The sequence below is a fragment of the Anolis carolinensis genome, chromosome 4 (genome assembly GCF_035594765.1).
Source record: "Anolis carolinensis isolate JA03-04 chromosome 4, rAnoCar3.1.pri, whole genome shotgun sequence".
In the NCBI taxonomy this organism is placed as follows: domain Eukaryota; kingdom Metazoa; phylum Chordata; class Lepidosauria; order Squamata; family Dactyloidae; genus Anolis; species Anolis carolinensis.
This window is the reverse complement of record NC_085844.1, coordinates 31,458,015-31,472,392: the sequence shown is the minus strand read 5'-3', so window position 1 is coordinate 31,472,392 and position 14,378 is coordinate 31,458,015. Positions and strand designations below refer to the sequence as shown.

Below are 14,378 nucleotides of genomic sequence, written 5' to 3'. Positions count from 1 at the left end.
TCCTCTTCCCTGTTCAAATTACTAATATAACATATTTTAATAGTGATTCACAAGCCATGAGAGGGGCCATAGTACAGTAGCAGAATACTGTATTTGTATAAAGTAGATCCAAGTTCAAAATTAGCATCTCTAGACAAATTTGAAAAAAATCCTGAAACTCAAAAGTAGATGCCAGCTATACTGGATCAGAAAGATCAATGCTCTGATGCAAAGTATAGCAGATTCTGAATGCTAAAATAGGAAGTGGGAATATGGAATAGAGACAACTGAACTTTCTCCTGAATTCCCTCTATTGCCATTCATTTAAAAGTTACACTTGACTCTCATTAGTATTCCTGCCTTTTCAATTGCATTTCAGGTTATCTTGCATTTTCATGAAGCTTAGAGAAATGCATCTATAAAGATATAACAAGCTCCATCGATCACACTGTACCATGCACATACGAAACCATTTGCACCCTTCTTACCATTGCCATGATCAGCTCCCCAATCATGTTGAAAGCTGGGTATCCCTTTGGAGTTAATTCTACATGGGGTAGGAGGAGAAAATCACAAACTATCCCACATATCCAAAAGAATTTGTGGGACCTGGGATAGCTCATCTCTGATACTGTGAAATAAGATATATTTCTAGGCACTTCTACGTATCCTCTTTCAGTCAGTGCACTATTCTGTAGTGGGAAGAACATGTGGGGTGTGAGAGAAGGATATCCAAACCTAACCCCCCTCCTCGTAGAGTTCCAGTACAAGATCAATAATTGTTTTGGGCTATTTCATTTCTTGTTCCACAAAGGAATATATGTATTTCTCATTTGGTATCCACTGCCAAAAGCAAAAAATGATACTGTGAATGTGGTTTGTAGTCATACCTCTTCTCAATTTCAATTTCAGACTGATGTGATGTTGAAATATGTGTTTTCTGATCAGCTGTGTCACTGGTCATTATTTCAGCCAACAATTACTTGTCTGAGCATCTGAATTTGGAGAGCTTATACTGCTTGCAGAAATGTGATAGAAGTGCGGACTACTCTGAAACTTCTTCTTCAGTTAATATTAAAACTCTTCTGTCCTTCCTTGGTATCTTAAATATTGCATCCAAGGTGCCAGGCTACAAGGAAATGCTATTTTTCCAGGGTCTAACTCATTAACATGGCCATCATGTAATCCTTGTTCCTAGAATATTGCTATTTCTATTTCCAGGTATTAGGAAGATACAGATACTATCCTCCAGAAGTCTATGTGTGAACAAAATTGTCTATTTAAAATGTGTTACAGGAGTTATCTCGGCTCAATCTTCTTTCTGAATGCTGATATTCTGCTAATGTAAATAGCCATAGCTTTTATGCAATGAAGTTACAATTAAGGGGAAAAAAACATGCAAACTTTTGAACACACTGCTCTGAGAAATAAAGGTGAAGAAGACCTAAAAGATTGTAAACAGAAGTTTGAAATGGATATTTTTCAATCCAGAGAAGTTCATGATGATAGAGGTGAAATTGACAAGAGCTGCAAAATCCCCTGTGAATTTTAAAAGAACCCAAATCCAGGTGCAAAAAAATGCATTTGAGTTTCACTGTTCTTTCGGTCTCTTTTAGAAAGATAAAGCAGAATACAAATAAATATAAATAAATATAATAATAACAATTCTTTTTGGCTACTTTTTTTTGAGGGGGGGGGTAACAAGATCATGAGGCTTCAGAATTCACATGGAAAAGTGATCAGGGTGAAAAACAAGTTTGTGAAGAAGAAAATACACAAGCTCAAGAAAAAGTTGTGAGAAACTCTACAAAAACCCAAGACACACCACAGAACAATTGGCATGGCAGTGTGATAGAACAAACCAATACAAAACTACAACTATAGAGAAAATTTTCCTAAATTTTTAATTATGTGACTGTAGCAGAAAAGTCGAATGCAAACATTATTTCAAAAAGATTAACTGCAGTTATAGCAAACTGGATGATTGGGCTGGAAAAACTTTAGGATTCATTATCTGCCACAAAGAATAAAGGGAAATGAAGCAAACTATGTGCCAGATGCAGTTCTACAAACTGAATCTCATGGTTGCTGAGGTTCCTGATACAAAGTGAGAACAAAAGGAAGTCTTGTTTTGTGTCTTTCTCCCACAATTTACTCATGCTATAAAGTTAAAGAGTGGTTTTATAGTCCATCAAGGGGAAAAGGCAAAGAGATGTACAAAATACTATCTGACCTAGAGACATTTCTTCTTTTTGATGAATCAGAAAAACACTCATTTGTATTACTCTTTTTTTTTTCTTGCCTTAAGCCACTGAGGGCAACCTTAAGAGAAAAACATCTAGTATTTGATGCATGTTTGAAGATTCACTGATTCACCCATCCAGCTGGAGGGGTCACTAGATTCAGATGAAAATTTTGTTTCCCAGTTGAAGGGTCACAGAGTTGCGGGCCACAGCAAAGCACTTGTGTGAAACCAATTTACTGGCACAAATAATAGTTTAGCACACTTTTTTACACTGAGGCCCAATCTACATGGCCATATAATCCAGTTTCTGAATACAGATTATGTTTTGAACTGAGGTCCCTAATCTAGAATAATCTAGATTCAGAAACTGGATTATATGGCAGTGCAGATCCAGCTTCAGATATACGTAAATCAGCATAAGAAGTATTGCATCACCTAGCTTCTACTGCGTTGAGTGCATTTCAAACTCCAAGTCACATTTTGCTCTTTCTTGATCTAGGCTCTTTTGGACCTCAGCTCTGCAAACTGGGAGACTTTACCAAAGTATGGCCCTTGTTATATGAAATAACTTCCTACAAATTTAAGACTATGCCTAGACTTCTCTATACCATGTTTGTTTTATTTGAGTGGCTTCGGTAAATTGTATAGTATTCATCATCTCCAGTCCAAAGTTGTATCGGTCAGCAAGAGTGACAACTCATGATTCTCCAACAAAATATTTTAGCTGTCAGAGCCTTTGTGCCAGAGCTGCGTATAATCACATATTCACTTTTTCATATGCCCAAAGTCAGCCTACATTCATACAACTCATTATTCAAGAAGTCTCCACTCAAGACTTAGTATATACCTTATAGGCATTCGCTCTTCTTAGCTGGAAGATTTGTATTACTGGCATTACACTACATTTTCAAACTACCCTTATAAGTTGAGTTCACAGTGCACAACTATCTGTAAGCATGATGAACTTGTGACCCTCCAGATGATGTTGAACTACATGCCCCAGCATGTCTCCTCTTTGGAGAGTTTGGTTGGAGCTACTGGAACTTGGCATTCAACATCATCTGGAGCCAACAGGTTCCCCAGTCCTGCTTTAAAAGCCTACTTCAATGAAAAGAGATTCTGAATACTTTGATAGATTGTTATAAATAGCTAGCTTTAGCACTCACTGTCTTTTCTTGAGGAATGTAGAGAATTCATGAATAATTTATGCAGGAGTCAGGACTATATTGTACAGGAAGATCCATTTTTACCTATTTGTTTTCTGTACTGATCAACAGGTATCCTTGCAGAAGAAGCATCTTTTCTCCCCATGTTTCTGTATTCAAAAACTCTGTAAAAGAAATAAAGAAAGAGTAGTTTAACAATGTCAGTGGTTGTTTTTAATGCAGTGTGGAATAAATTGAGGACTATTTTTACAACAGAATGGCAGGATATAAATAACTGAATAAATAAATAAATACATTAGGCAGAATTAAACAGAAGGGCATACATACAATACAATTAGATTGCAAGAAAACCATTAATGTTATGCACTTCACATAACTACTATAGACAAGGAGAGGGGTCCTACAACTATCAGAATCCCCCAGTGTGGGGGCTGGGTTGGGGGTGGGGAGGTGATATTTAACTTCCCAAAAGTAATGGTTCAATCCTTTCTGTTGAAAGAGCCATATAGTGCATGCGATATGTTGTGTCTTTTCATGGTGTCATGTATACAACTACAAGGCACTTAACACTTTTCAAGGATGCTGAAGTTCCATGATTAAGAATGATATAGTAAATTGATGCCCCTTACATAAAACAGCAAAATAAAGGTTTGCTTTTTGGATTTTTTTAAAATGGTTTCAAGCCTTGGGTAGTTCAATCTATGGGTCCAGAATCTGTGGCTACAGAAGGCTGAACTAGAAAGATATCAAGTACCTACAGTGTATCGTATTTTAGTGATCTTTTGATGTGTCTCCCTTTTGATCTTTGTATCCTATTGATTAAGGTACATTTAGTCTCCAATTTCCTCTGGTGTTAATAGATTAAATCAGAAGTACAAAAATATTGTAAGGTAGCTGCCATTTCTACAGGCTTCTCAGTGGCAAAATGTAGGATCTAGCAGCACAGTGTTGAGAAACCTGAAAAGGGCTTCTATCCATCATTGTACCAGGGTGGTTAAAGTTAAAAAGAGCAATTGTTATAGTCCAAAACCCACCTTTGTACATCCTTACCATGGAAGGAAAAAGGGACGATGCTGGTGTATAAAGGCTGCTAGAGGTACCACTGCCTTGTTCCTTGTCCACCCCTTTTCCCACTTCCACGGTAGGAACCAAGTGGGGATGGGCAAGTGTCCTCCACTGGCTAGTAACCAAGGAGTCTATCCCACCCAGTCCAGACTCTCTATGCAACAGAGGCTTATGTCTACAAGTAAATTCCATCTTTTTATAGTGTCAGAAGCGAATTGAGAACATACTGCAAGTTGCTTCTGGTGTGAGAGAATGAGCCATCTACAAAGACATTGCCCAGGGGATACCCGGATGTGTTACCATCCTGTAGGAGGCTTCTCTCATGTCCCCATATGGGAAGATGGAGCTGACAGAGAGGAGCTCACCCCAGATCTGAACCGCCAACCTGCAGGGTTTAACCCAACATTTCTCAACCTGGGGGTCGGGACCCCTGGGGGGATCACAAGGAGGGTTTCAGAGGGGTCACCAAAGACCATCAGAAAAGACATATTTCTGAGTGTCATAGGAACCCAAATCCCTTCAGTATTTTCTGTTGGTCATGGGAATTCTGTGTGGGAAGTTTGGCCCAATTCTATGGTTGGTGGGGTTCAAGGGGCTCTTTGATTGCAGATGAACTATAAATCCCAGCAACTACAACTCCCAAATGTCAAAGTCTATTTTCCCCCAAATTCCACCAGTGTTCAAATTGGGGAATATTGAGTATCCGTGCCAAGTTTGGTTCAGATCATTGTTTGGAGTCCACAGTGATCTCTGGATGTTGGTAAACTTCAACTCCAAAACTCAAGGCCAATGCCCACCAAACCCTTCCAGCATTTTCTATTAGTCATGGGAGTTCTGTGAGCCAAGTTTGGTTCAATTCCATCAGTGGTGGAGTTTAGAATACTCATTGATTGTAGGTTAACTATAAATCCTAGCAACTACAACTCCCAAATGACAAAATCAATCCCTTCTCAACCCCGCCAGTATTCAAATTTGGGCGTATCGGGTATTTGTGCCAAATTTGGTCCAGTGAATAAAAATACATCCTGCATATCAGATATTTACATTATGATTCATAACAGTAGCAAAATTACAGTTATGAAGAAGCAACGAAAATAATATCGTGGTTGGGGGTCACCACAACATGAGGAACTATATTAAGGAAGGTTGAGGACCACTGGTTTAACCCATTGTGCTTCTATGTTTCAAATTTCATATGGCACAGCTGTACCCATTGCTACCTATGGCACATGCCTATAGGGCAGATATGGAGAAAGTGAGGTCTGCAAAAATAATAACTAGAGATTTATACTCTTATATTTATTATTGATGTAAATACTTAAATTCCCCCCCCCCTTCTAAAGAAAACCTAGAAATGTCAAAAGTGCTAAAGAACTCTTAGCTTCTTCATCAAACCACAGTCTCCAGGATTCTGTGTAGGAGCTTAGAGCACTAAAAGGAATATAAAACTGATACAGGTAATACAGAGAAGACAGTGCCATACTGGTCCATAAAAAAAGAAAATTAAGACAATGAGAACATTTTGCCTAATCTTTGGCACTTCATTTTCCAGATGAGAGAGAGAAGAAACAAAGAAGGAAGGAATTATCTAACTTTATAAAGCTATGGGATAAACTTTTATGCCCACCATCCAGTTCACTCAAAGAAGTCGCTTTATTTAATTTGCCATTTTCAATTTCAATAGTCTTGTAATGTTTTGCCACAAAATGTCAGCACTGAAAAAATTATTTCACTTTTGTTGCGGCCAATAAACCAGGGAGTGAAGAATAATTTCAATTTTTAAAAAGTTTTGTCTAGTTAATATGAGCCACAGAGCCCTTCCTGGATGTCTGTGTGGCTGAAGCTGTCATTGATTTTCCAACGCCAGGACCTCTAAAATGGCTGTGACTTTTCTTTGTTCTTCAAAGCTGTGCAGTAATCATCATTCATTCCAACCGCTTTGATGGTTAGATAGCAAACTCCCAAGAAACCCACGGAGACATTAGCACATACAGCCGCAATGTCTAATAAGACAGCTATTTGCATAAAAGATCAGGCACAATTCAAAACATCTTGCAATAGACGCGGGAAGGGAATAGCGGATCTATATTTGCATGTATGAAACCAAGATTGTTTTCACAATTCAATTCCCCGGAGATCATAGCTCATCACCTTTTCTTGTAAAATAAATAAATAAGTTCTGGGTTCCCGGAGGATAAAACTTGCCATGAGCCCAAGTTAAACTGAAATATGGATTAATAAGAAAATATATTCATTATGGATGACTTCTGTTCAGGAATGGTTTCTTTCCATTGTGATCATCGAATCAGGTTTCTGCATTTTACTGAATGGCTTGAAATCAGCCTTCTCTCAGAACAAAAGCCTTGTCTAAAATAATACAGACTACAGCAATACTTTTTAAAAATTTAACAAAGTATGGAAGAACCTAAAAATCTTTGCAATTGGCAACTGGTGCTGAAGGAAAATGACTATTCTTTTTGTCTAAATAAAAAATGCAATTTTAACAGCAACAATTCTTAAGAAGTTCCTAGCAGAACCACAACCAAAAAAGTGGGACCATTTTTGTTTTTTTTAAAAAAAGTTCCTCCTCTGTCGAGACTTTAAAATACAGTAGAGTCTCACTTATCCAACATAAACGGGCCGGCAGAACGTTGGATAAGCGAATATGTTGGATAATAAGGAAAAATTAAGGAAAAGCCTATTAAACATCAAATTAGGTTATGCTTTTACAAATTAAGCACCAAAACATCACGTTATACCACAAATTTGACAGAAAAAGTAGTTCAATATACAGTAATGCTATGTAGAAATTACTGTATTTACAAACTTGGCACCAACATATCACGATGTATTGAAAACATTGACTACAAACAGGTGTTGGATAATCCAGAACGTTGGATAAGCGAGTGTTGGATAAGTGAGACTCTACTGTATCTCCATCCCCTTTGGCAAGTGGTTCAGGGAATGGTGACAGAAAGGATGAAAGACTTGGTTCACTGAATGAACCCTCTGAATTGGCTTTATTACATCATGTAGCCAAATTTTATCAACATAGTATGGTCTCATTCACTTACATCAAGGATGGGCAGATATTGCTGGACTTTGTTATTTGCTGCCAAGTCAAGCATGCATTCGATTACTGCAGACGCAGACTGCAACCAGGAAATCAGAAGACGTTTACTTCTTGGGAGGAGAGCAATGACCAACTTCAATAAAATAGTGAAGAACAGAGACATCACATTAGCAGCGAAGGTCCACATAGTTAAAGCAATGGTATTCCCAGTAGTAACCTATGGATGCAAGAGCTGTACCATAAGGAAGGCTGAGCAAAGGAGAATAGATGCTTTTGAACTGTGGTGTTGGAGAAAAATTCTAAGATTGCCTTGGACCGCAACCAGTCCATACTCCAGGAAATAATGCCCGACTGCTCACTGTAGGGAAGGATATTAGAGGCAAAGATGAAGCACTTTGGCCACATAATGAGAAGACAGGAAAGCTTGGAGAAGATCATGATGCTGGGGAAAATTGAAGGAAAAAGGAAGAGAGGCCGACCAAGGGCGAGATGGATGGATGTTATCCTTGAAGTGACTGGCTTGACTTTGAAGGAGCTGGAGGTGGTCACCACTGACAGAGAGCTCTGGCGTGGGCTGGTCCAGGAGGTCACGAAGATCCGAAAGCGACTTAATGAATAAACAACAAAACAAGCATGCATTGCTTCACATCAGAGACCTCCAAGAGTCTCAGGACGCATCTATGCTGTACAATTAATGCAATTTGACACCATTTTAATTGCCATGGCTTTATGCTTTGGGAGCATGGAGGTTGTAGCTTTACAAGGTCTTTAGCCTTCTCTGCCCAAGTGTGCTGATGCTTCACAATACTATAACTCCCAGGATTCCACAGGATTGAGCCATGGCTGTTAAAGTGGTATCAAACTAGATTACGTCTACAGTATCAATACACCTGAATTCATCATCACTTGCCTTGCTCTAGTCTTGCAGATTCCAGACCATGGTTTCCTTGATTCAGTCTATTCTCTTTTCCATTGCCTTCCACTTTACCAATGGACAGCAGCCACACTTTGGGTCATCTTGTCTTCTAGTGAAAGTTGACTACAGTTCTTATAAATCCTGGCCATTCGATGTGCTCGCTGGGGTTGATGGGGGTTACAAGCCCAATAATGCTCTAGTGGGCAACGGGTTTCCGTTCCCTAATTAATATGCAATCTCAAAGAGGAATAAAAAGCCTGTAATGTATACTTTTTCATTTTTATCATTTTTGGTTCATATCATTAGAAAAGCTTGTGTGTACAATATGATATTTCCCATCCCTTCAATATTTTTTATACCTGAAATCAAAACACGGGAAGCTTCGGCAAAGCTCGACTTGTTGGTATAATGAATTAATAATTGACAGAATTGAAGGAAATAAAATTCCACAGTTGGAGCTACATCAGGCATGGGCAAACTTCGGCCCTCTAGTTGTTTTGGACTTCCAAGTCCACCATTCCTAACAGCTGGTAGACTGTCCTATAATCTGGTTCAAAGTGGATAATCTGGATTCAGAAACTGGATTATAGGGCAGTGTAGATGGGTCCTCAGAACACCCTAGGATGCCACAGAAGAGAACCCTAGTACAGTAGAGTCTCACTTATCCAACATTCGCTTATCCAACGTTCTGGATTATCCAATGCATTTTTGTAGTCCATGTTTTCAATACATCGTGATATTTTGGTGCTAAATTCGTAAATACAGTAATTACTACATAGCATTACTGCATATTGAACTACTTTTTCTGTCAAATTTGTTGTATAACATGATGTTTTGGTGCTTAATTTGTAAAATCATAACCTACTTTGATGTTTAATAGGCTTCTCCTTAATGTCTCCTTATTATCCAACCTATTTGCTTATCCAATGTTCTGCCGGCGCGTTTATGTTGGATAAGTGAGACTCTACTGTAAATGTAGCAGATTAATAGTGTCTGTAGTGTAAATGCTCCCAGTGTTGTGAGTATTGCTGGGTGGCTGCAATGCTTAAGGAGGGAAAGGACTGGAGCGTGCACTTTCTCCTCCTAATATTTTCTGACATTGTGCAGGCCAGGCAGCCTTTGGGCCCAGATCTCGGCCTTTTATTCTGTCTTTCAACCCAAAAAGCGCCAAGAAGAAGGGCTTTGGAGGAGCCTGACACTTCCCAAAGGGACGCAGAGCTTGGAGAGATTGTCCTGGTCAGCTTCCAGGATGGAGCCACCCGGGAAATGCAAACAAAACACATACACGGAAATACACAGAGACAGAGAGAGCGCGAGACAAGCCCTGACATCATAGAGAAGCACGCGAAGGCAACGCACGCGCACAGGCACGCGCGCCCCCGAACCCCAGAAAAAGCCCGGTCCAAAGAAAGGTTGTTTTTGTGGGGTTTTTTTACCTACCGCCGGGCGCGCAATGGGAGGCTGAGGGAGGAAGAAGGCGCAAAGGAGGAGGAGGAGGAGGACTGGAGACAAGGCGGAGTCGACCCGGGAGGAGGAGGAGGAGGAGGAGGAGGAAGGCCCACGTGGCTGGAGGGCTGCCTAGCAAGCAAGCAAGCAAACGAGCGTGCAAGCAAGGAAGCAAGCAAACAAGATCTGTCCTGCCGTGCTCTATGTTGTGGCACCAGCTTGAGGAGGAGGGTGGGCGCCTCTTCCTTCTCCAACCTGGGATGGGTGAAGCTGGAGGAACAGAGTGGTAGCCCAAGACAAAGTGCCGCCTGAGGCACAGAGAAGGCTTTGCGTTGCGTTGGCCAAGCCTTTCATGGCCGGAATCACTGGGTTGCTGTGAGTTTCCCGGGATATATAGCCATGTTCCAGAAGCATTCCCTCCTGACGTTTCGCCCACATCTATGGCAGGCATCCTCAGAGGTTGTGAGGTTTGTTGGAAACTAGACCAGGAAGGTTTATATATCTGTGGAAGGTCCAGGGTGGGAGAAAGAACGCTTGTCTGTTGGAGGCAAGTGTGAATGTTGCAACTGTCCAGCTTGATTAGCATTGAAAGGGGAGCCCCCGGTGGAGTAGTGGGTTAAAGCCTTGTGACTTGAAGGTTGGGTTGCTGACCTGAAAGCTGCCAGGTTCGAATCCCACCCGGGGAGAGCGCGGATGAGCTCCCTCTATCAGCTCCAACTCCATGCGGGGACATGAAGAAGCCTCCCACAAGGATGATAAAAACATCAAAACATCCGGGCGTCCCCTGGGCAACGTCCTTGCAAACAGCCAATTCTCATTCCAGGAGCGACTCAAGTTGCTCCTGACACGAAAAAAAGCATTGAAAAGCATGACAGCTTGAAAGCCTATCTTCTTCCTGCCTGGGGAAAATCCTTTGTTGGGAGGTGTTAGCTGGCCCTGAGTGTTTCGTGTCCGGAATTCCCGTTTTCAGACAGTAAATCAAGAGCAACACTCTGAAAAACAATGAATCCTGTCAAAGGCATACAATTCAGTGTGTGTGTGTGTATGTCTATATGGGCAAGGAATGTAGCACAAACCAATGAACATGTCAACTAACAAACGGGAATTCCGGACATGAAACAAATCAGAGCCAGCTAACACCTCCCAGCAAAGGTTTTTTTCCCCCAGGCATAAATCAGCCAGGCTTTGAAGCTGCAAGGCTTTTCAGTGCTAATCAAGATGATTAATTGCAACATTCACACTTGCCTCCAACAGACAAAGAGTTCTTTCACCCACCCCAGACCTACCACAGATATATAAACCACTGGTCTAGTTTCCAATACTGTATACCTCACAACCTCTGGGGATACTTGCCATAAATGTTGGTGAAACATCAGGAGATAATGTTTCTGGAACATGGCTTTACAGCCTAGAAAACTCACAGAAACCCAGAGAAGGGTGTGTTTTGTTGGTGGGGGTTTCCTTCCTCTCGTGCCAAAGCCCAGCCAAGCTTATTTTGGCACCGGAGACAGGCAATCCCATGAGCATCTCCCTCCCCATGTTGCTTCTCCTATCTGCCAGGGTTTGGTTCCAGGACCTTTTTGGATGCCACAATGTGGATGCTTAACTCTCGTGACATACAATGGCTTAGTAAAATGGTGTCCCTTATATAAAATAGCAAAACCAAAGATTGAAAATGTTTTCAAGTCATAGGTAGTTGGATCTGTAGATACAGAAGGCCAAGTAACTGGCCTTTCAAAAGGCCAAAAAATAGGGTTGTCTCCTTGAAAACTGGGAAGGACTGTACTATTATTCCTTGCACAGAAGAACTAATTTCACCTGCTCCTGTTGAAATTCCTTCTTTGGTTGTAATGTACATTGAAGTCATTTCTGATGGATGGCAAATCTAACGTGAACTTTTATTGAGGCTTTCTTGGCAAGATTTGCTCAAATATGGGGGGGGGGGATCATGTAATGCAGATTGAACTAGATTATATGAGCCTACACTGTGATATAATCATAGAGTTTGAAGAGACCTCATGGGCCATCTAGTCCAAGCCCCTGCCAAGAAGCAGGAAAATTGCATTCAAAGCACCCCCAATTCAAATCCAGTTCAATTGCATTATAATGGCACTGTAGAAGGGACCTAACAGTGCCATTCCATACTTGGCTGTTAGGAGTAAAGGCTGTTAAGAGTTCAATAGAACTTGCGCCAATGTACATAGACTTATTTTGTTTTGTCTTACATTGATCTGATGTGAAATTATTTTGTTTATTCTTTATTTTCTATGTATTTTGTATTTATCCATGTTGTAAGCTGCCCCAGGTCCCTTCAGGGAGATGGAGTGGAGTATAAAAAAGTTGTTTGTTTATTATTATTATTATTATTAATAATAATAATAATAATAATAATAATAATAATAATAATAATAATAAACTTTATTTTTATATACCGCCCCATCTCCCCAAAGGGACTCGGGGTGGCTCACAACAGGGACAAGCCCGAAACAACAACACAACATATTTGACAAAAACGTAAAACTTATTATTATGTACATGAGGCTTTACAATAAAACCAGCCAAGACAATGAACCTTGCCAAAGGCATACAATCTAGTGTGTGTGTAAAGAAGATGGGCAGGGCATATAGCACAAACCAATGGACATGTCGACTAACAAACTGGATACCAAGAGACCACAAGTGGCCCTTGGGCAGACCTCATACTTGATGGAACGAACCGATGGTTAGCTATTTACCATTATCAAAAATTACAAGATTACAAACTAAAATCTCAAAAGCTTTAGTAAACAAACAAGTTCTCAATTGAGATTTTAAAACAACCAGCAGTCCACAAATGCTCAGGGGAGCAATTCCAAGAGTGTGTGACACATTTAGGGGGGAAAGCCCATGTAATTAATGCAATCACGTCATCTTTATGAACATCCATGGTTTTTCAAATAACCCGGGTGCAAGCCCATATCGGCCTTTATAGGTCAAAACCAGCATGGCAGTGTAAGTGGTATCAAACTGATTTAATAGTGCAGCGTGGATTTACCCAATAGTAATGTTGTGTCTCTGAAAACCAGTCAGCATGAGCATGAATGGCCCAAGCCCAGCTTACCTGTCCGAATGTATCTCCCTCTATGAACTATCACAGAGGTTACAATCTTCTGGGGAGGCCCTGCTCTCGATCCCACCACTTTTTGCAGTCACAACTGAGAATGAGAGACAGAGCCTTTTCAGTGGTGGCCCCTTGGCTGTGGAACTCCCTCCCTAGGGGGATTAGATCGGCCTCTTCCCTCCTGCTATTTCTCAAACAAGTTAAAACTTGGCTTTGGGAGCAAGCATTTGGCCCAGCATAATTATCTGTGCAATATAGTTGGAATTGGCTTTGGATTAATTAATATGATTATCTGATTATCTGACTTTGGATCTAAGCACAATAATCATTAATATTTACATATGTCATTTTAATGTTTTAAATTGTTTAATTGCTTTTCATTGTTGTTGTTTGGGCATGGAATAATGCCACTCATGTAAGCCACTGAGTCCCCTTCGGGGTGAGAAAGGTGGGGTATAAATGTTGTAAATAAATGAATAAATGAGCAGAGATATGCTATTCCTGCTTGTAGGCTTGCCATAGGCCAATTTTAGTCCTCACTATGGGGGTATAAATAAAAGTAAATAGTAATAATACGTGTTGTCAAAGACTTTCATGGCCGGAATCACTGGGCTGCTGTGAGTTTTCCAGGCTGTATGGCCATGTTCCAGAAGCATTCTCTCCTGACGTTTTGCCCACATCTGTCACAAGCGAAATAATAATAGCCACTGCAGAGGCAGAACAATGAACCAAATAGGCTCCCATTGGTTCTATCAAGAGCTCTTGTGTTTTTAATGAGATCCATATTTGGTTGCCAACACAAAATGCCAAGATCTTCCATTAACAATAGGGAGTTGTTATTTCCATGGCAGTAGAATTTATATAAAAACAAATCCAAACTACAACCTTGTTTTACACGTCTTGTTATTTGCTTGTGTTAAAGTACTTTAACATCCAGGTTTTAACAGGCATTCTGTTTTTATGCTGCAACTTATATATAAGTGAGAGCAGACATCTATCAATAATGGTCATGTCCCACTTATGCCATAACTAATCTCTGTTTACTAAATCAAAAGCTGAAGTAAAATCGATGTCGGCTACAAATAAATGTTTACTTGGCCCTTTAATTATTTTGAAATTAAGTGATGTAAGAAACAAAGGCTGGTTTATTGTACTCCATCATTTTAAAATCTCTAGACTGATCTTCTTTAATAATGGAGTTTTCTTTATCTCTCAGTTGCAGCTTTTGGAAGAAAACCATGTGTATAATTTCACAGGAGCCTGAAAGGTTTCCTGGGCCAGAGAGAAGATTCTTTAAACAAATATCTGGAACAACTAATATAAATGGTCATTATGAGGGAAGAACTTTAGCTGAGTTTGGACTTTAGCTGTATGTGTGTGTGTGTATA

General features: G+C 40.2%; 1 protein-coding gene across 6 annotated transcripts in view; it reads right to left on the bottom strand.

Annotated features, from left to right (window-relative positions):
• Positions 1-14,378, bottom strand: part of triqk (triple QxxK/R motif containing) — a 144,138-nt gene that overhangs the window by 47,747 nt on the left and 82,013 nt on the right. For 4 of the 6 annotated variants that reach the window (XM_016992802.2, XM_062980187.1, XM_008108358.3 and 1 more), the window contains exon 2: positions 3,475-3,554. In XM_016992802.2, coding sequence (XP_016848291.1) covers positions 3,475-3,535 — 61 coding nt within the window. In that variant the 5' untranslated portion in view covers positions 3,536-3,554. Of the gene's footprint in view, positions 1-3,474; positions 3,555-7,529; positions 7,662-9,884; positions 10,063-14,378 lie in introns of those variants that run through there. The other 2 variants (XM_016992800.2, XM_016992805.2) reach the window with 2 other exon arrangements.